We start from the raw sequence: 21,330 nt of genomic DNA on the forward strand, positions 1-21,330 counted from the left end.
TGCAGGTTTGCCGGCCCCCTTGTCCCAGCCATTTGCACTGAAATCGCGCCGATGCGGGGCCACGTCATTATTTCGAGGCTCCTCATGTAACGATTGCCCTGCACGAATGTGAACGTCGGTGCAGTCGAACTCCCCCTCCTCCACTGCCGCCGACGTCGAGCTGCCAATCGTTCTGCTCGCACGGGAGTGAGAGTGGGGGGAAAGCGTTGCGTTGGACAAGCCACCTTACACCCATCGGTGGCCAACATGAAACGTGGCCGGTGGACGTTAATTCCCGCACCTGCTCACAACAACTCCCCAAAGGTCGTGACCCCTTCATTGGGAAAGTCAATGGCAATGTGGCCCCCGAGCGGGCAGGGCCGGTACTGTGATCCACCTCGTGCCACGCCGAGACGGCCGAACAACCCTCGGGGTCGCGGCTCCAACTATTCACTAATGTTGATTTAGAGCTTTCGTGACTGCAGTAATTCATATTCTTAGCTCTTTCGGTAAAGCCACGTTGAAGGAAAACAATAAAATAATAAAATATATATAAAAATAAAAATTCTCACGACGTTTCGACCATAACACAAACGGTCGTCATCAGGTGTGTCGGTCTGCATAAATTTATTTATTTTTAAACGGTGTATTTATTTATAATAAAAAGTATGTAATAAATAAATTTATTTATTTTTAAACGGCGCATGTATTTATTGCAACTTTATTTATTTATTATACTTTATTTATTATAAATAAATACACCGTTTAAAAATAAATGATTTTATTTATTATTTTAAAAAATTATAAATAAATACACCGGTGGCAGTCGGTGGGATGCGACAGGGAATTGTTTAATTATTTTTATTGTTTGGGCCATCGGAATGTTTGAGCTGGCACGAGTATGTCAGTCACTTGCAATTCCTTATCCCCTCTTCCCCCTGTGTAGGGAGAGGTCGGTCCCCCCGGGCCCCCCGGACGCTTCGCCGTCCCGCTGAAGGGGAGCCGACCCAGCTACCTGCTCAAGGGCTTCAAGGGCGAGCAGGTGAGGAGGCTGAGCGAGCGCACGCCGGAGCCGTGAGAAGCCGCACAAAACAAAGCCAGCTAGCTTGACGGCTTTCCACCCGCGGTCGCTCGCCAATCGAAAATAATAAAATGCAGATGTGCCCGCAGCGTGTCCTGATGGGCACTTAAAATAAGACCCCCATCGCCCCGCCCCCTCCGTTGGAGGTAAGAGGGAGCATGTGCTTGACGGCGCGGTCCACACCGAGAGACAGGCGGTCGCTTGGCTCCGTGCAGGCTGGCGTGTGCGACAGGCGACCGAAATAAAGATTTCCATTCCCGCTGAAGCCATCGCTGGGCCTTTTGTAACGGTCCTCCCATAACGGTCCCCACGACATCGGCATTCCCTACCCTCCTACACAGTCCCTGCACCCAGTTGGCCGGGAGTAACGTCGCGGTATGCAGGAAGGGGATTGGTGGCTGGAGATGAGGCACGGTAGGAGGAGTGACGGGAGGAGAGAGCTGTGGATGAAGAGAGAGAAAGCTGGGGATAGAGATGAGAGAGCCGTGGATGAAGGAGGGAGCTGTGTGTGACGGAGAAGACGGTGTTGTGTTATTTGCATGGAGCGGTGATCTCGATGAGACAGTGAGGCCGCGATTTGGAATTGACTGTTACCTTGGGCGCCTCACAACCTAACCCCGTGTGTCTATTGTCTGCTGTATTTCCCTCTCCGTCTCACCCTACCTGCCACCCGCACCATCGTCATCAACATCATCATCACCGCTCCCATTTTGTTTCACAACAGGGAGAGCCGGGAGCCCAGGGCTTACCTGGAAAGATCGGAGAAGCTGGACCTGACGTGAGTAGCCCATGACCGGTCGGCAAAGAATGCTTAACACATATATGTTTCTGGGATGCATATATGTTTCTGGGATGCATATATGTTTCTGGGATGCATATATGTTTCCGGGATGCATATATGTTTCCGGGATGCATATATGTTTCCAGGATTCATAAATGTTTCCAGGATGCATATATGTTTCCAGGATGCATATATGTTTCCAGGATGCATATATGTTTCCGGGATTCATATATGTTTCCAGGATTCATATATGTTTCCAGGATGCATATATGTTTCCGGGATTCATATATGTTTCCGGGATGCATATATGTTTCCGGGATGCATATATGTTTCTGGGATGCATATATGTTTCCAGGATTCATATATGTTTCCAGGATGCATATATGTTTCCGGGATTCATATATGTTTCCAGGATGCATATGTTTCCGGGATGCATATATGTTTCCGGGATGCATATATGTTTCCGGGACTCATATATGTTTCCGGGATGCATATATGTTTCCGGGATGCATATATGTTTCCAGGATTCATATATGTTTCCAGGATGCATATATGTTTCCGGGATTCATATATGTTTCCAGGATGCATATATGTTTCCGGGATGCATATGTTTCCGGGATTCATATATGTTTCCAGGATTCATATATGTTTCCAGGATGCATATATGTTTCCGGGATTCATATATGTTTCCGGGATGCATATATGTTTCCGGGATTCATATATGTTTCCAGGATGCATATATGTTTCCGGGATGCATATATGTTTCCGGGATGCATATATGTTTCCGGGATGCATATATGTTTCCGGGATTCATATATGTTTCCGGGATGCATATATGTTTCCGGGATGCAAATATGTTTCCAGGATTCATATATGTTTCCAGGATTCATATATGTTTCCAGGATGCATATATGTTTCCAGGATTCATATGTTTCCAGGATGCATATATGTTTCCAGGATGCATATATGTTTCCGGGATGCATATATGTTTCCAGGATGCATATATGTTTCCAGGATGCATATATGTTTCCGCGATGCATATATATGTTTCCGGGATGCATATATGTTTCCGGGATGCATATATGTTTCCAGGATTCATATGTTTCCGGGATGCATATATGTTTCCAGGATTCATATATGTTTCCCGGATGCATATATGTTTCCAGGATTCATATATGTTTCCAGGATTCATATATGTTTCCAGGATGCATATATGTTTCCAGGATTCATATATGTTTCCAGGATGCATATATGTTTCCAGGATGCATATATGTTTCCGGGATGCATATATGTTTCCAGGATGCATATATGTTTCCGGGATGCATATATGTTTCCGCGATGCATATGTTTCCGGGATGCATATATGTTTCCAGGATTCATATATGTTTCCGGGATGCATATATGTTTCCAGGATTCATATATGTTTCCGGGATGCATATATGTTTCTGGGATGCATATATGTTTCCGGGATGCATATGTTTTCAGGATACATGTGCAGCAGTTGAAACGTTGGACAATCCATTTGCTGCGCTGGCATTTTAAGCTCAACGGGTTTCGCGAATTATCAATGCGAGCCACCAATCCCGTGCCTCCAGAGTTCTGGATCGCGTGCGTGAACCACCGCACTGGGTTATTGCCATGCCCAGTGAGTAGGACACTGAGTGAGTTTCAACAGCAAGCAAGTAGTTTAGCCAGCAAATGAGTTTGTGAGTGAATGAGTTTACAAGCCAAGTGAGTACATCTGCTGAAAGTGAGATGTCTGGGAAAGCGAGTTGAAGTTTTCTAGAGTTTGCACACGAAGTAGGTGCCAACTCTTCGGCTTCGCTGGATAAATAAAGGCATTTATATGATTATGCACATTATGTTTGTTTTCCGCCTGCAATCACTAGGCTGTGATGTCATCTCGTTGCAACAGGGTCCTCAGAGTGCTGCCAGCGGGAAGGGAGAGAAAGGAATCACGGGGCTGCCGGGGTCAAGGGTGAGTGCAGCAGGGACTTTGTCCACAGGCCTCACTGCTGCACGCTCACCCGCACTCAGCCACAGTCACCCACACTCAGCCATGCTCACCTGCACTCAGCCAGTCACCCACACTCAGCCATGCTCACCTGCACTCAGCCACAGTCACCCACACTCAGCCATGCTCGCCTGCACTCAGCCACACTCACATGCACTCAGCCATGCTCACCTGCACTTAGCCACACTCATCCGCACTCAGCCATGCTCACCCGCACTCAGCCATGCTCACCTGCACTCAGCCACAGTCACCCACACTCAACAATGCTCTCCCGCACTCAGCCACAGTCACCCACACTCAGCCATACTCACTTGCACTCAGCCACACTCACCTGCACTCAGCCATGCTCACCCGTACTTAGCCACAATCACCTGCACTCACCAACACTCACCCGCACTCAGCCACACTAAGGCACATTCACCTGGATGCATACCCTCAATGACCTGGCGCTGGCTTGGCTTGTATCTGCCAGTGGAAAAGGGTGTAAACATATGAACGGCATAGCATGCAGTATGATGTTTGTCGTATTCACTTGTGTGCGTGTGTTTCACAGGGAGATAATGGTTTCGATGGAACTCCTGGCTTTCCTGGCCAAAGGGTAGGATCATCTTCCCTCTCCATGTTAAAAGAGAACTCGTCCGAATAAAAAGCACTTGCCATCACCTTGCATGACAGCCTCCTCCCCATTCAGATGCAGTCCTGTATCCAGGGGGACTGGGAAGGGCACAATATTGCAAAAAAGACCATGCCCTCTTTGATAATGGAGGATGATGGGGCACCACGGTGGAGAGATGTTAACTAGATCGCCTGGTATGGAGGAGGTCGTGGGTTCGACCCTGACCATGATGCCTGCTGTATATTTGGAGTCTACATGTCTCTCTCCCCCAGCGGTTGCGCGGGTTTTTCTCTGGGTCCTCCGGTTTTTCCCCTCCACATTTAGATTCAACATCGCGCGTTTACGGTATTTGGCTGCTATGCATTTCTACTCGATAAGCCACTTCGTTGAGATGTCATTTGTGGCCAGGTTGCTTCTGAAAGAGAGCTGTATAGCTCAGTGGGCCTTACCTGGTAGAATAAATAAAATAGTTTAGATAAATTGTCAAAAAAAATTGAGCAGATCTCCAAGATCTGCAAGCGAGTCAGTCTGGCGGTCACAGCAATTCCGTGAGTATCTCTCATGGCGCTGGGCAGGTGGGTGACTCATGTGAGGAGTCAGCCTGCGAAACAAGTTCACTGTAATCCCAGGGTGGATTTCATGGTTACAGGGGGGGGGGGGGACAAGGCAATTCTGTTGCTAAACAGCTAGGATTGCTTTAAAATACATGAACATTCATTCTAATGCGTCCGTGGTGTGCCTGTTGAACACTTTGAACAGTCGGAAATGCCTTAAAATGCAGCTCACTAACAGACTCATAATTTTGGGCCTTTGGGCTTCCAGGCCTGTGCTCAGCAATGGTCTTAAAAAAGGCAAAACAAAATCTACAGTGTGTTTAAAGAGGCCACGCTACAAGCTGGTCCAAGGTCAAATGCGTCCATACTATTGTAATTTGTAGTGAATAGTAATGTTTAGAAATGCGAGACGTTTGCACTAAAAGCAGCGTCCACCTTTTACAAGTCTTGAGGCTTTTACATTCAGAATAACGCTGGCGTCGCGGCGGCTCCGCTCTCAGCAACGCTCGTCGCTGATCTGTCTCTCGTGTCTCCCAAGGGTGTCAGCGGTGTCCCCGGAGTCCCGGGTAAAGACGGAAAACCTGGGGTGAAGGTACGAACACGAGCCGCCAGCACCACGTACCACACCACCGTGGTTGCCGCGGACACTTTCGACAGCATTCACAGAGGACCATCAGTTCATCGTCACTAACCGCGAAAGAGCTCATAATTTAACATTCTCGACCCGCGGATTTGTGTCTTGTTCATCACGTGAAACTCATCACCCCTTACGACGCATGTCGGGCGCTACGATCATCGGACTGTCGTCTCGTGGGGTAGCTCTGGCAACACGTTTGGTTGGCGCTGATGGCAGAGCTTTTGGCAACGTGAGCGTAAACGGAGGTAGCGTTGCTTGGAGGTTATCGTACTGAACATGGGGACTCTACGTGAGACTAAGAGCTCGTTCACGTGGCTTCGTGATCGTTCCTCGCAGGGGGACCGAGGGAGTGAAGGCGCCCCTGGGCCTACGACCTACATCACAGGACGGGATTCTATACGAACAGGTCAGCGTCAGCATCTCTATTCGAACACATCAATGTCGCGTCCTCTATTCCAGCATGCCGATGTTGGGTCCTCTGTTCATACAGAGCAGCAGCAGTGGGTCCTCTATTCACACTGACCCGTGCATGCAGGAGTCCTCTATTCACACAGGTAAGGGTTGCGATATGCCCAATGTTCATCCAGGGCAGGGCTTGGTCATGTGCGTGCGTGCGTTTCTGTGTGTTTGTATTCTCACAGCCTACACAGGGCTCTGTTGTCTTTTTGCTGTGCTGGTTTAGTGAGGTATGGGAGTGCCGTTTGGCTGCTTTTCTTTACAGGCCAGACGGGAGAACCAGGTTCCAAGGGCCCCACTGGACTACAGGGGGAGGCAGGGTCCCAGGGCCCGCCAGGCAACGCTGGCCTACCTGGTCCCCCAGCCTTTAGCCCAGGTATGGCAGCTGCGTAGACACGCGGCCTAACAGACCATCATGGCACACCGACCGCACGGACGGACAGAGGGACAGAGAGGTGGATAAATTGTTGGCAGCTGACCAACCACACGGACATACAGATGGGGCGTCACAGCAGACCGACCGCACAGGGATTCCATGAGAACATACTAAACCAGGGGTGTCCAAAGTTTTTTTAGTGAGGGCCAAATACAGAAAAATAAACAAAAGGCCGGGCCACACACTAGAGGTGACATATTGACACATGAATACTGTGTGTATTTCTAACTCACCTATAATGTGAAGAACATTGCACTCAGTGGGAGCACTGATGCTGTCCTTTGGATTGAAGGATGGCTGACATGTCAGGAGAAAGTTTGGTGGTTGAGACACGACGGATCTCACAGAGATGGCTATCAGTCATTCTGGTTCTCAGTCTGCTTTTGTTCTGATTTAAAAGAGAAAATGTTTGTTCACATATGTATGTTGAGCCGAACAGGCTCATCATTCTTTTTGCGTGGCGTCTCATCAGAGGAAATTTGGCATTATCCAAACTCTGATAGAAGTCAGGGAGGGAGAGAAGCTGATGTTGACTCTTCAGAGAATCATCATATTGCATTTCAATCAGTTCTAACTGCAGACTCTCTTCCACTTCTTCTGCATCCACCAGGAAGGGGGTCGAGAACAGCTTGATTTGTTTTTCAATGACAGAAAAATCTGGGAAACGCTGGTTGAATTCTGTCACGAGAGATACAATCACAGACACATATTTCTCCTTTTTAGCAGAAAGGTCGGCCTTTGGAAAAGCAGACTTGATTTCAGACAGCGCAGGGAAGTGTGCAGCATTAAAGCTTCGTAATTGTGTCTCAAACAGGCGGAGCTTTACACAGAAGGCTTTCATGTGCGCATACAGGTGTGGCACCAGCTGTTCTTTGCCTTGTAGGTTCTTGTTCAGTGTATTCAGATGATGAGTAAGATCAACTAAAAATGCCAGGTCTGCCAGCCACAGAGGGTCACTCAGTTCACGAAGAGGTCGGCCCTATCTCTTTCAAAAACTGGTCGATTTCTGATCTCAGCGAATAAAACCGCTGCAGCACAGAGCCGCGGCTGAGCCAGCGCACATCAGAGTGGTAGAGCACATCCCCGTATTCAGCATCCACATCAGATAGGAAAGCTTGAAATTCTCTGTGATACAGTCCTCTAGCTCGAATTATGTTGACAGTTTTTACAACAGTGTTCATCACATCGCCCAGCTGGACAGTCTTGGCACACAGTGCTTCTTGGTGGATTATACAGTGCATCCTAACAGCCTCACCTCCGCTCTCTTTTACCTTGGCGCACACCATCGATGCCATTCCTTTGCGCTCGCCCGTCATGGCCGGAGCTCCATCCGTTGTTACTCCACAGAGCTTGTCCCATTTAAGCCCCATCTTTTCAACTGCCTCCGACACAGCTTCAAAAATATCTCTACCCGTCGTTGTGCCTTTTAGGCTCATCATATCAAGCAGTTCCTCCGTACAGCAAAAATTATCATCTCCTCCCCGCAAAAAAATTAACAGCTGCGCGGTGTCTGTGACATCTGTGCTCTCGTCACATGCTATCGAGTAAAAAGCAAAAGCATAAGCTTTATCTCTCAGCTGAAGTTTCAAGTTAGCTGACAAGTCCTCGATTCTCCGCACCACTGTATTTCTGGATAAGCTCACGCTGTTGAAATCCTGCACTTTTTCCGGGCACATTATTTCTGTGACTTTGATGAGGCACTGCTTTATGAAATGACCGTCGGAGAACGGTTTGCCGTGCTGGGCAATAAGTTTAGTGACTTCATAGCTTGCTGTTGTGGCGTTTTCCTGTATTTTGTTAGCACGAAAAAAATTGTTGTTGAGCTTGCAGGCTAGCCGCCATTTGCTTGACTTTCTGTGTTCGTTCGGCATCGGTGTACGATGTGTAGCTCTGAGGTTTGGTCTCATAGTGCCGACTGACATTATACTCTTTCATCACAGCAACATCTTCATTGCAAATCAAACAGACACACTTTCCGTTGATTTCTTTGAAAAAATATTCATTTTCCCACCGTGTTTGAAATCTTCTACACTCACTTGCTATTTTGCGTTTCTTCGGTGCTGCCATTTCTGGTGAGTCGCGGTAAAAGTTTTTCTTTGCTTAATTTTGTTTAGTGGAGAAGCACGGTTTTCCGTGGCTGGCTCCATCTAGTGTTGAAACTGAGAAGTGCAACAGAGTTGAGCTCAAGCTTCTTGTGCGGCCATATTCAATTATATTTTCAGAATTTGCTGCGGGCCAATAAAAACTGGACCGCGGGCCGCAGTTGGCCCGCGGGCCGTAGTTTGGACACCCCTGTACTAAACAGACAGAGAGGCGGACTGTCACAACGTACCATCTGATCAGGCAGTCTGCGAGACAAACAGATGGATAGGTTGGCCATCACGGCAGGCCAAACACACATGCAAAAGACAGCCGGTTTACAACACCCCAACCTGAAAGATGGAGATATCATAACAACACACCACAGGCCCCATATACCCCGTATATAGCCTTGCAAAGACTTTTGGGGAAAGTTCTGTTTGAGTGCACTTAGTAAGGACGGCACAGCGCACGACAACGCCTCAAGCACACGACGCAGCAGACCAACACAACGCACCAGGTGCAGACAATCACAACACGGACAGATGGACAGTGCGACTTCACACGCCAGATGGACAGATGAACAGATGGACAGTCCAACACCACGCGCCAAATGATCGCGCAAACAATCCGATGTTCGCCAAACACCAATGGACCAATCGGTGAAGCTCGCTCATGTACGCCCAGTTCACATCACCAGCACCCTTTAGCCCTCCGTGCCTGCTGCCCGCACACGTTGTGTTTCAGCCCCAAAGGGGTTGCCTGGAATCTTCGGCACGCCCGGCTACGCGGGGGAGAAGGGCGACCCTGGCCGGCCCGGCTACGGATTGCCGGGTCTGCCGGGCAGGGACGGCCTCCCCGGAGAGCCCGGTTTGCCTGGCCCGGCGGGCCTGCCCGGCCTCTTCATACCAGGTGAGCACGGCAGCTTGTGGCGTGCGGGGATTGTTCTCACGCTCAGCACCTTCGCCGGGGGTTTCATTGAGAAGGAAGTGAAATCATTGAGTTATTCGAAGAAAGGTTTTGTCCGTGGAAGTGGAGTTTCTTCTTCGTGTGGCCGGTGTTGATGGAGAGCAACAACTCTAATTGTACGTTGAAGTGGTTGAGCCGGACGATTGCATCAGGAGTAGCGGAGTGGTGCATCGCTGCCATGACGATGCCTCCTCCGTGTTTGTGAATCGGGCACCACCGGACAGTTTTAAATTTTCTATTTGTGCATCGAGTATCCGCATCTGTTGGCATGGTTTGTGTGCGCATGCGGTTTTGAGGTTGTGGCTCCAGAATCATTGTGGAAAACCAAAACCAGGGATCTTCTGTGGCAGGTCTTTCATGAGACGTTTGTGACTTCTTGTGAACTCAATTCGGGTTACTCTTTGGTTTTTTTATTTTATTTTTATTATTTCTACATGACTTTACCGAAAAAACCAAAGAGTAATTCCTGCAGTCACGAAAGCGCCTAATCAAGTTCAATTCGGGTTTCCAAGCATCATCAGGGTCCATGTTGAGTAACTAGCAATTTAGAAAAACTGAATAGTTTCTTATTCTTGGTTCTTTCGGCAAAGTCACGTGACTTTGCCGAAAGAACCAAAAATATGAATCCCTGCAGTCACGAAAGCTTTAAATCAAAATTTGAATAGTTTCTGTTTTTGTTATCGTCATTCTAGTTTATATGAACATCGCGGTGATGTGTGATGAGTGATGACCCAAGCTGCGATGGCTGCGATGGCTGCGGTGGTGTTTGGTGGTTGCGGTCTCAAGCTGAGCCGAAATCTCCTGGTTCTACCACACCCTGTCTGGCCGCTTGTGATTTGTTCCAGGAGATAACACGAACATCACTCTGCTCATTGGTGCACCCGGCAGCCCTGGCGCGAGCGGACCCAGCGGCCACCCTGGAATAAAGGGGCCCACAGGTAACAAACCGTCAACGATTTACAGGATCTCCTCGACTTACGAACATTTGACTTACGAACTTTAAGAGATACGAACAAACCTGTCCGAATGTGTCCAGTCGCCTGTTCGGATCGACGCAAGCTCAACTGCCGCGCAATAGATGGCGGTGGTGGCATCTGCTTCTGCAGAATGTGAAGAACCAGTGACATCTACAGGAGATTACACAACTTTTAGCCATTCGTGTTTAGTGCACACGCCGTACAACGTGTTCGGAATCGACAGGAGTGAAGTTGGACTTACGAACAAATCGGCTTACGAACAGATCTCCAGAACCTAACTCGTTCGTAAATAGAGGAGTTCCTGTATAAATAAACTTGCTACCTCCTAAACCACTTATCACGCCCTCACCAATTACCCAAACCTTGCTATCAAATCCTCACTGCCGACTAAACTTTCACCACATCTGGACTTTACAGTGGGTCTAGTGTTACTTGGCAGCAATATGTGCTCTGTGCGTGTGTGCGTCTGGGCATCTGTGTGCGTGTGTGCGGAGCAGGAATGCGGTTTGTTAGCGTACAGCATTACGAACCTGGTAAACCCATATGTAAATAGGGTCTCAGCTTCCCCTAGGTTGACTCAGCCTGAAATTATTTATCCGATGTGGTGTATCAGCATCAGCACTGGCGTGGTGTTGGCCACCCACCCCCTCGTGTGCTGTCTGCCGTCATCAACAGCTTTTACCCCAACAGTCCGTTAAAGGCTATTCGAGGGATTTTGCATGTGTGTGTTCACTGTGTGTGCCTTGTGCAGGTGACCCAGGAGATTGTGAATGCGGCGATGGGGATGGTCCAGGCATGCTGAAGGGCCCGCCCGGTCCCCCTGGGTTCCAAGGTGACCCCGGAAGCCCCGGACTCCAGGGCGGCAGGGGAGACGCAGGGAGCCCTGGGCCCCAAGGGCTGCCGGGTGCATCGGGGCCCAGCGTGAGTTTAATAGTCACAGCGCCACGAACCAACCAGTGCAGCCTCTCGGGTTTTTCGTCCATTATAGGCGCCGCAGGGATGCTGCTGCTGTGCTGTGATGGTTAGCATACTGAGCCTGCGACCCAGAGGTGTACGCATCCAGTTCCTTTGAGCTGGTGGTCTGGATAAGGCTGTCCCGCCTGCTCGACACCTACGATGCCTCGGTGGTGACTCCTCTTCCCCTGCAGGGCTTGCCTGGACGACCTGGACCCCCAGGGCTCAAAGGGATAAAGGGCGACCCCTATATTCCAACAACCAAAGGTATTTATGCACTGCGCCCAACGTCCAATACTTCTCCTTGCAAGCCAAAGGTTCCACTCGTGCATGGGGTTTGCTGCTCTGGATTTCTTTGCCCGTGTCCTTCTGCTCTCTACCCATGCTCCGGTAACATCTTGTGATCGGGAAGCTCTTGGGAAGCCCTTAACTCGTTGTTAAATGCGTACGGCACGTTACGTGTACGACGCCGAGGCATGCTGATGTTGCCGTTCAATTTTCCGTGCTTTGCCGCCGAAACGGCCGCAGTGTTTGTCTGCGCTGTGATTGTGGCCCTCGATCGTGTAGCTTTGAGTTACGTACGTGTGTACATTGAACTTCTTTCGCACCGTACATAGCCGACCGTGCTAATCGGAGGTGCGGGATTAGCTTGGTTCGTTTAGCCGCAGTCGGGCAAAGTTGCTGCCAGTGCCAGGTTCTCTGGTTTCTCTGCGTCCGTGCCACCGGTCTCTTCATTAATCTCAGCAATTAGCAATTTCCGTCGGGGTCACGGAAGTGATGCAGAGAGGGTTGCAGAGCGGCCACTCCTGCCAGGTTCTCCGGTTTCCTCCAACATACCGAGCACCCATTCGTGGAACTAACTCAGCGAGGCTTTCTTGGATGGATAAATCAAACTTAGCGACGGCACCGCTACCACTGCACTCACACTTGGCGACACTCCCGGTCGGCTGGCAATATTTAAACACTTCTAACGCGTCGTGATTTTTGGTTGAGGGAATAAAGAAAAACATGCATTGAAACCATTTTAAAACTTTTTAGATAAATCCATCGCTTTATAAACGATCACCTTTCCAAATCGGTGGGTGGTTAAATGGTTAAAAAAATTGGCAACCTGCTGCATCTGTTCAGATGCACTTTTGCGGCCGTCTGGAACGCTCTTCCTTCCGATATTAGCAAGCCACTGGAAATATGCATCTTAAAATCTAAATTGAAAACGAATTTCTTTAGAACTGCTTTTTGTGTTCAGTCTGTTGTCCTTCCCCCGCACCTCCGATAAGCTACGTACTGTGCGAAAGTAGTTCAACATACATGCACTCAATCTTTAGAAGTAAACAGTAATTTAAGAATCGCAAAATCACGCTCGCAGCATCTCCGATGCGCAGCGGAGTGCCTCCTTGTCGCGCCGCTGACATAAAACGCTCTTCACCTTCAGGTCTCGCTAGAAGTGGTTGAGCTTGAGGTCATTGTCCGGTCGAGCGTCCCGCACGACAGGACCGCGATCCGGGCAGCGGGGGCCTTAGCTCCGGTGGGATCGGCAGGCGTTGCCGCGCTGCCGCGGTCGGCGTGAGACCTCCCTCGCCGTCGAGCCCCTCATGACTCCCGTTGGTCGCCCGTGCCGTTTGCATCCCAAGGACAGAAGGGGTTGCCGGGAACCGCGGGAGAGGACGGATTCCCAGGGCAGCCCGGCCTGAAGGGGCGAGACGGAACGCCGGGGCGACCGGGACCCAAGGGCCCGCCGGTACCTCCCCCGCTGTCTCTCACTGCTCACCCGGGGCCCATTTAACCATCCCTATCTCTCACTCCGTCACCTCTGACTCCCCTCCATTCGCGGCCCCCACTCTCACGCTTCCTGGTGTCACTGCCCCTGATGCTGGGCGACATGAGCGAGCTTATGATGTTGATATCGGTGTCCGGGTTGTGCGTAGAGCACCAGTGCCACCCAAACCCACCCCGTTCATGGTAGTGCCACTCACACCCATTCCACCCACAGCAGTGCCACTCACACCCATCCCACCCACAGCAGTGCCACTCAAACCCATCCCACCCACAGCAGTGCCACTCACACCCACCCCACCCACGGCAGTGCCACTCACACCCACCCCACCCACAGCAGTGCCACTCACACACACCCCATCCACAGCAGTGCCACTCAAACCCACCCCACCCACAGCAGTGCCACTCACACCCACCCCACCCACAGCAGTGCCACTCACACCCACCCCACTCACAGCAGTGCCACTCACAGCAGTGCCACTCACACCCACCCCACTCACAGCAGAGCCACTCACACCCACCCCACCCACAGCAGTGCCACTCACATCCACCCCACCCACAGCAGTGCCACTCAATCTCACCCCACCCACAGCAGTGTCACTCACACCCCACCCACAGCAGTGCCACTCACACACACCCCACCCACAGCAGTGCCACTCACACCCACCCTGCCCACAGCAGTGCCACTCACACCCACCCCACTCACAGCAGTGACACTCACACCAACCCCACTCACAGCAGTGCCACTCACACCCACCCCACCCACAGCAGTGCCACTCAAACCCAGCCCACCCACAGCAGTGCCACTCAAACCCAGCCCACCCACAGCAGTGCCACTCACACCCACCCCACCCACAGCAGTGCCACTCACACCCACCCCACCCACAGCAGTGCCACTCACACCCACCCCACCCACAGCAGTGCCACTCACACCCACCCCACCCACAGCAGTGCCACTCACACCCACCCCACCCACAGCAGTGCCACTCACACACACCCCACCCACAGCAGTGCCACTCACACCCGACCCACAGCAGTGCCACTCAAACCCACCCCACCCACAGCAGTGTCACTCACACCCAACCCACCCACAGCAGTGCCACTCACACCCACCCACCCCACTCACAGCAGTGCCACTCACACACACCCCACCCACAGCAGTGCCACTCACACCCACCCACCCACCCCACTCACAGCAGTGCCACTCACACACACCCCACCCACAGCAGTGCCACTCACACCCACCCCACCCACAGCAGAGCCACTCACACCCACCCCACCCACAGCAGTGCCACTCACACCCACCCCACCCACAGCAGTGCCACTCACACCCACCCCACTCACAGCAGTGCCACTCACACCCACCCCACCCACAGGAGTGCCACTCACACACACCCCACCCACAGCAGAGCCACTTACACCCACCCCACCCACAGCAGTGCCACTTAAAAGTGTCCCACTGCCACAGACTGTGAGCGAGCAATGATGCTTGTCGTTGTGCAGGGCGACGGTGGCCAAGGGCTGCCGGGAGACGAGGGCACGAAGGGCGTCCCTGGGACGTCGGGTCAGCCCGGGCCTCCGGGCCCGCCGGGCGACGGCTTTCCGGGGGCCGTGGGGCCTCGTGGGGACCCTGGGAGTCCCGGGCGCGATGGCCCACAGGGGCCACAGGGAAACAAGGGCCAGGCAGGTCAGAATTTGGGCCATCGTGCCCACGGCTTTGTATGTATATACGTTGAACTTCTTTCGCACCGTACGTAGCCAACCGTGATAACTATGCTACAGCGTAATTTTGTATGCGCGTACATTCACGAACTAGTTTGTGTCTCCTCCTGTGCACAGAGGAAATGTTTGTCTCTGAATGGGAACGATTCATTAGTTTTTCTCTCACAATTGTGGCAATGAGCAAGTAATGCTGTGTTTGAGCGATGAGGAAGGTTCAGTAATTCTGTGGCTCACCCAGTGGTGGATTGTAATAATTTCTATTGTGTAAATGCGCGGCTGTGTTAGGGTTTTTCTGTAGCATGGTTAGGCAGCTATGGATACCATGGCAGCTACACATTCCATGACACATCTACAGAATTTGAAGCACACGTATCGATGGTATCACACAGCTACAGATATCAACAAACAGCTGTAAACACCATTGCCACTACGGCTCCCATCAAAAAGCTACACATATATCACAGCTATTCAAAAACACAGGTGCAGAAACCATCACACTACTACACTATGCCACGAAATAGCTAGAAATACCATCACTACTGCAGATACCATCAAAACGCTACATATGCTAACACACAGTTACAGATATCGCTGACAGACACTATCAGAGGTGCAGATAGCATCATACAATTACAGTATACCATCGAACAGCTATATACAGTATACCATCACAGCTCCACATTCTATTTAGCTATCCTTCTCTGTAGGCCTATCCTTATTCTTACAAGGCATCCTGAGACATTAGTAGAAGGCTCCTTACAAATACACGTAAATTATGATTATTATCAGACACGGCTGTAAATACTACGACGCTCAATTTCAGTTGGGACGTTTGCTAATCCAACAGCAGGAATACTTTTTCACGACAAAATTCCATGGAGAGGTGAACGACACTCTTAATATATACCGGATATATATATACACACGTTGATTTCCCCATCGCACAATTTACCCAAATGTATCGGCGGTCCATGGGCACCGGCGAGGGATGCATTTTCATCCCCTGTTCTGGTGCCTCTTGTCGTGGCGTCCCTCCGCGCCATCGACGTAACCTTCTCCCCCAGGTTTACGCCTCCAGGTTTACGCCTCCGTCGATTCGATGCCGCGCCTCCGCGGGGTGTTCACGCGACCGCTTTGCTTCGCAGCGTCGGCGTGACTGGCCCTCGTCTCACGACGGCCCCCTTTGTTGAGCCGGGGGCAGCCGAAGCACCTTCCCACAATGCAGTTCTTAGACATCCTGCAGGCCCATAATGGCTGTGTCAGAGCGCTGGGATCTCAGGTTTGGATTCTATATGTACGTATGTTGAACTTTTTACAGTATTGGGCAGCTATCAATTTCCACAGAGGCCACTTCATTGAGCTGTAATTTATGGCCATGTCGCCTCTGAAAAAGAGCTATATAGGTCATTGGGCCTCACCTTGTTAAATAAAACATTGTTCACAGTATAACCTCTTTTACACCGTACATAGCCACCCGTGCTAATCGAGAGGTGTGGGAATTTATGCGCAAAATGGTTGTGCGTTAAATGTTAGATGGTGGAACTGCATTATGGGGGCTGAGCGGCTGGGCTGCCCTCGCTGTGATGCGTGTGTTGCTTTGTGAGGGCCGTGGCTCCTTCCCTCGGACCACGGGCATCTCTGTGCCTTGCCACCCCCACCCTCCACCGTCTGTGTTAGCGAAATCCCTTGCCCTGTGACCAGAGGGCGCCCTTGCAGATCCTGTGTCTAGTTTGGAGTTCAAAGTCATGGCGCGCATTTCTCACGAGAGCCTACGGCACTTTGTACGACCTCTTCTCAGCTCCTCTTCTCAGCTCGGCTCGTGTGCAGGAGCTATTTGGTTTGTTTAAAAATGGCGATTCCATGTGGACGCCTTCATCCAGCAGTGGAGAGATCACGGCTGATGATGATGAAGGCGACATCCTGTTGATTTACACTGGACACCTCCGAAAAAGAGCTTAGTATTTCATCGGATTCCTCCAGTATAAATAAAGATTCTGATTTGTACAAAAATTTTGACAAACTAAATGGAAGACTTCCACTCAAGGGTTCAGCCTGTGATTGAGCTTAAAGATCTCATGCTGTTGTGGGTGCAGTTCCCTATCGGCCCTTTCTGTGCTGTTAACCCTCTGTGACCCTAACTTCGGTGTGCAGTGACCTCCCTTTACCCCTTTGCCGGTGTGTGGTCACCCCTGCTGAGGTGTGGTAACCTCCTGTTACCTCCATGATGGTGTGTGTTTAACTCTTGACAGTCCTGTGGTTACCCTCCGTTACCTTTACGCTTGTGTGTGTGGTTATCTCGTGACGGTCCGTGGTAACAGCCCGTTACCGTCTCGGCTGGTTGTACAGTTAACTCTGCTGCTGCCTCCGCTGCCGTGCGGGTCACCCCCGCTCCTCGTTACGCGGTGACCTCCCGTGACCCTCTCTTGCTGCTGCTGCTGCTGTGCGGCTAACCCCTGTGACCCCCGTCTCTCCGCTTGGCCGTGCGTCCCGCCGATTGCCGTCGCCACGGCCGTGTGTAAAGGTGATCCGGGCTGCTGTAACTGCACTGAAGACCGGGTGGGGCAGGGAGGTAGGACGGTGGAGAATCAGAGTGGTCAGCCGAATGACCTCCCCTAAACACCCACCCCTCCCCCCACCCCCAACCACCCACCTCCATTTTGTGCATGCTTCGATGAGTGGTGGGCCCTGTGTAGGCCCCCACTCATCCCACCGAGCTCACCACTGCCACCGTACGGAGAGAGGCCGCTCCATGATTGAGACCGCCAGATGTGTGATCTGACCGAGATCATGGTTTCAATGTACCGGGCATTAAACCTTTTTGGAGGACCGGCTCATGAGGGCCACGTTATTTGAGTAGTTATTTGTACAAAATGCATTTCCAAATAAAAGATAGACTGTTTAAAATGTAACTTAAATTATATTAACCAATGGCAATAAGCTGCCATTCCAACACAGGGACAAACTGGTCCGAGACGTGTCGTTAATTTATCCGTACAATATATGTATTATAAAAGAATGTATTAGTATAATTGAAAATAATTTCTCGGATAATCAAAACATGTGAGCATATTTTACGAGTTCTTCATGGTTTGGACGTTCGGCCTGCCGTCCTCCAGCAAGGTTTCAGGCTGACTTTTTCTCAGGGACACCGTTCTTCCACCATTGGCCACTCGCCACCGCTGCACGATATATGTCGATATTTTCACCCACGAGGTTCACTCAGGGCAGTCTCTTTGAACCCCACAGCGTCCCGTATTCTAATCGAAGGTGAATAAACAATAGAATAATTAAACAATTCCCCGTCGCATCCGGCCGACTTCCGCCGCCGTTGGGGGCACCACGGTGGTGAGATGTTAACTACCTCGCCTGGTGTACAGGAGGTCGTGGGTTCGAACCCAACTCTGACGCCGGCTGTATATTTGGAGTTTGCATGTCTCTCTCCCCGTGGCCGTGTGGATTTTTTACCGGACCCTCCGGTTTTTCCCTCCACGTTTAGAATCAACGTGCGTTTAGAATTTCCGGCTGCTATAAATTTCAACACGATAAGCCACTTTGTTCAGCTATCATTTGTGGCCAGATCGCTTCTGAAAAAGAGCTACATAGCTCAATGGGCCTTACCTGGTAAAATAAAAAATAGTTTAGTTTTAATCTAACCAGCGATCCCATAGAGAGCTTTACGTGGTTTCTCTTCAGGCTCGTTGCGTCCGTACACATGGCCCTTCACGATCTCGCAGAGCTGCGCCCTCCTGTTCAGTGATCTAGCAGAGCGTTGCAATTTAAAGTTAGGTGTCGGGGTTCTCTACCCATTGTACGTAATATTTGACGCGATAATAGACGTCACTGAAAGTGATTGGTAGCCATTTCCCCAAAGGTTCCTTGTAAATTAATGGTAGTTTGCTTCATTCCAAATGACAGAGACTCGTGTTCGTTTCCGTAGATCTTCAGACCTCTCTGAAAATGAGATAGCAGTGACGTCAAATCTCTGGCGGGCTGCGCAGATTTTTTTCCACGACGGCGCCAGCTGAAGGAGACCCACAGAGATTGAGAGTCAGGTCCTGTGCCCCTCGAGTCGTGAAAATAGCGCCCGATATCCCACACCATCCCACGCGCGGCCCCCATCCTCCACGACAGCACGAACGCGGTCCACTCCACCTGCCACCCACAGCACTTGCCACCTGGCTCCACGTTGCCCGCCACCGTTGCCACACGCCCAGCGCACCCCCCACCCCCCCATCTCACGCGGTGGGCTGTGCTGCTGTCGTCACACGCGCGCCCTCAGGGTCGCGTTTGTTGTCTCGGTGGGGCTCCGTGGCCACGCGACCCTGGGCTGCGGGGTCGGGGTGCGCGGCGACACTCGCACGATGGGCTAAGCATTCTGTTGATTACGCACGCAACGATGCTTCAGTCCATCGATCTCACGTCGTGGCTTGCTTCCGTGACATGCAGACTTGCAAAGAAATCCATTGACTTGTATATAAACCCATAGACTTACCAAGAGACCCACTGGTTTTCGTAGAGACTTAAGGACTTACAAAGAGACTGAGAGACTTGCAAATAAATCCATTGACTTGTATATAAACCCATAGACTTACCAAGAGACCCACTGGTTTTCGTAGAGACTTAAGGACTTACAAAGAGACTGATAGACTTGCAAAGAAATCCATTGACTTATATATAAAGCCATAGACATGCCAAGAGACCCACTGGTTTTCGTAGAAACTTAAGGACTTACAAAGAGACCAATAACCTTACACAGAGACCATAGCCTTACATGTACATCCATGGAGATAATGTATAGAGGCCCATAGCCTTTCAAAGAGATATGTAGACTAAGCCAGTAACAATGCATTGATGAATCGATTACATATAATTCTTATACTATCACTTGTATGTATGTTGAACTTCTTTCACACCGTTCGGAGCCAACTACTAATCGGAGGTGCGGAGGAAAGACAACAAACTAATTTATGAACAATACATTCAAATTGTTGCGAAGGTTATGTAAAATCGCGAACGCACTGCCGCTAGGCCATGTCACGTGGATCTAGTAACATGACAAATGAGAGCAGATCAAGACTATCGTCTTCCACTGCCTCCTGGAAGAAGCACTCCATTACCAGACACACGGTGACGTTTAGTCTCTCAGCTACACACGACGTCACCACCACGACGTCACCAACACGACGTCACCACCACCACCACCACGTCAACACGACATCACCACCACGACGTCACCACCACGACGCCACCACCACGACGTCACCACCACAACGTCAACAGGACATCACCACCACGACGTCACCACCACCACCACGACATCACCACCACGACGTCACCACCACGACGCCACCACGACGTCACCACCACCACCACGTCAACACATCACCACCACGACGTCACCACCACGACGCCACCACCACGACGTCAACACGACGTCAACACGACGCCACCACCACGTCAACACGACGTCACAACCACCACGACGTCACCACCACCACCACCACCACGTCAACACATCACCACCACGACGTCACCACCACGACGTCACCACCACGACGTCACCACCACGACGTCAACACGACGTCACCACCACGACGTCAACACGACGTCACCATCACCACATCAACACGATATCACCACCACGACGTCACCACCACGACGCCACCACCACGACGTCACCACGACGTCACCACCACGACGCCACCACCATGACGTCACCACCACGACGTCAACACGACGTCACCACCACGTCAACACGACGTCACAACCACCACGACGTCACCACCACCACATCAACACATCACCACCACGACGTCACCACCACGACGTCACCACCACGACGTCACCACCACCACGTCAACACGACATCACCACCACCACGTAAACACGACGTCACTACCATGACGTCAACACGATGCCACCACCACGACGTCACCACCACGACGTCAACACGTCAACACGACGTCACCACCACGACGTCAACACGACGTCACAACCAAGACGCCACCACCATGACGTCAACACGACGTCACCACCACGACGTCAACACGACGCCACCACCACGCTTGCTCCTCGAAGCATTGCGGCTTTGGATACCCGAGGTCCGCGACTCAGCATCACCCGTCGGGCCGGTCGCCGTGACGACAGACGTCTGTTTCCCCTTCCCTTTGGCAGGAGAGACCGAAGAGTGCATGGTGCAACCTCCGAGGGGAGAGCCTGGACCGCCAGGCCTGACCGGACCTCAAGGTTTGACGATGGACGAACCTCGGGACGCGTCTCTCTCGTTCGCGCTACATCCCCCG

At 51.2% G+C, this 21,330-nt stretch overlaps 2 protein-coding genes across 2 annotated transcripts in view; both read left to right on the plus strand.

Annotated features, from left to right (window-relative positions):
- LOC116956298 (uncharacterized) overlaps positions 1-21,330 on the plus strand; it is a 170,081-nt gene that overhangs the window by 111,221 nt on the left and 37,530 nt on the right. Inside the window, exons 12-26 of the mRNA XM_076054022.1 lie at positions 926-1,021; positions 1,785-1,838; positions 3,757-3,819; positions 4,409-4,453; positions 5,564-5,617; positions 5,999-6,068; positions 6,384-6,494; positions 9,381-9,545; positions 10,448-10,540; positions 11,331-11,500; positions 11,728-11,800; positions 13,165-13,271; positions 14,810-14,993; positions 17,550-17,597; positions 21,203-21,274. Coding sequence (XP_075910137.1) covers positions 926-1,021; positions 1,785-1,838; positions 3,757-3,819; positions 4,409-4,453; positions 5,564-5,617; positions 5,999-6,068; positions 6,384-6,494; positions 9,381-9,545; positions 10,448-10,540; positions 11,331-11,500; positions 11,728-11,800; positions 13,165-13,271; positions 14,810-14,993; positions 17,550-17,597; positions 21,203-21,274 — 1,405 coding nt within the window. The remainder of the gene's footprint in view (positions 1-925; positions 1,022-1,784; positions 1,839-3,756; positions 3,820-4,408; positions 4,454-5,563; positions 5,618-5,998; positions 6,069-6,383; positions 6,495-9,380; positions 9,546-10,447; positions 10,541-11,330; positions 11,501-11,727; positions 11,801-13,164; positions 13,272-14,809; positions 14,994-17,549; positions 17,598-21,202; positions 21,275-21,330) is intronic.
- On the plus strand, positions 19,425-21,195 carry LOC142906453 (uncharacterized; the record flags this gene model as incomplete). Its single annotated transcript, XM_076054216.1, has 2 exons — positions 19,425-19,463; positions 20,167-21,195. Coding segments are annotated over exons 1-2 (1,068 nt in total), but the record flags the coding sequence as incomplete, so codon positions are not given.

This window comes from Petromyzon marinus, chromosome 64 (genome assembly GCF_048934315.1).
Source record: "Petromyzon marinus isolate PM22_M1 ecotype Great Lakes invasive population chromosome 64, UKy_Petmar_22M1.pri1.0, whole genome shotgun sequence".
Classification (NCBI taxonomy): domain Eukaryota; kingdom Metazoa; phylum Chordata; class Hyperoartia; order Petromyzontiformes; family Petromyzontidae; genus Petromyzon; species Petromyzon marinus.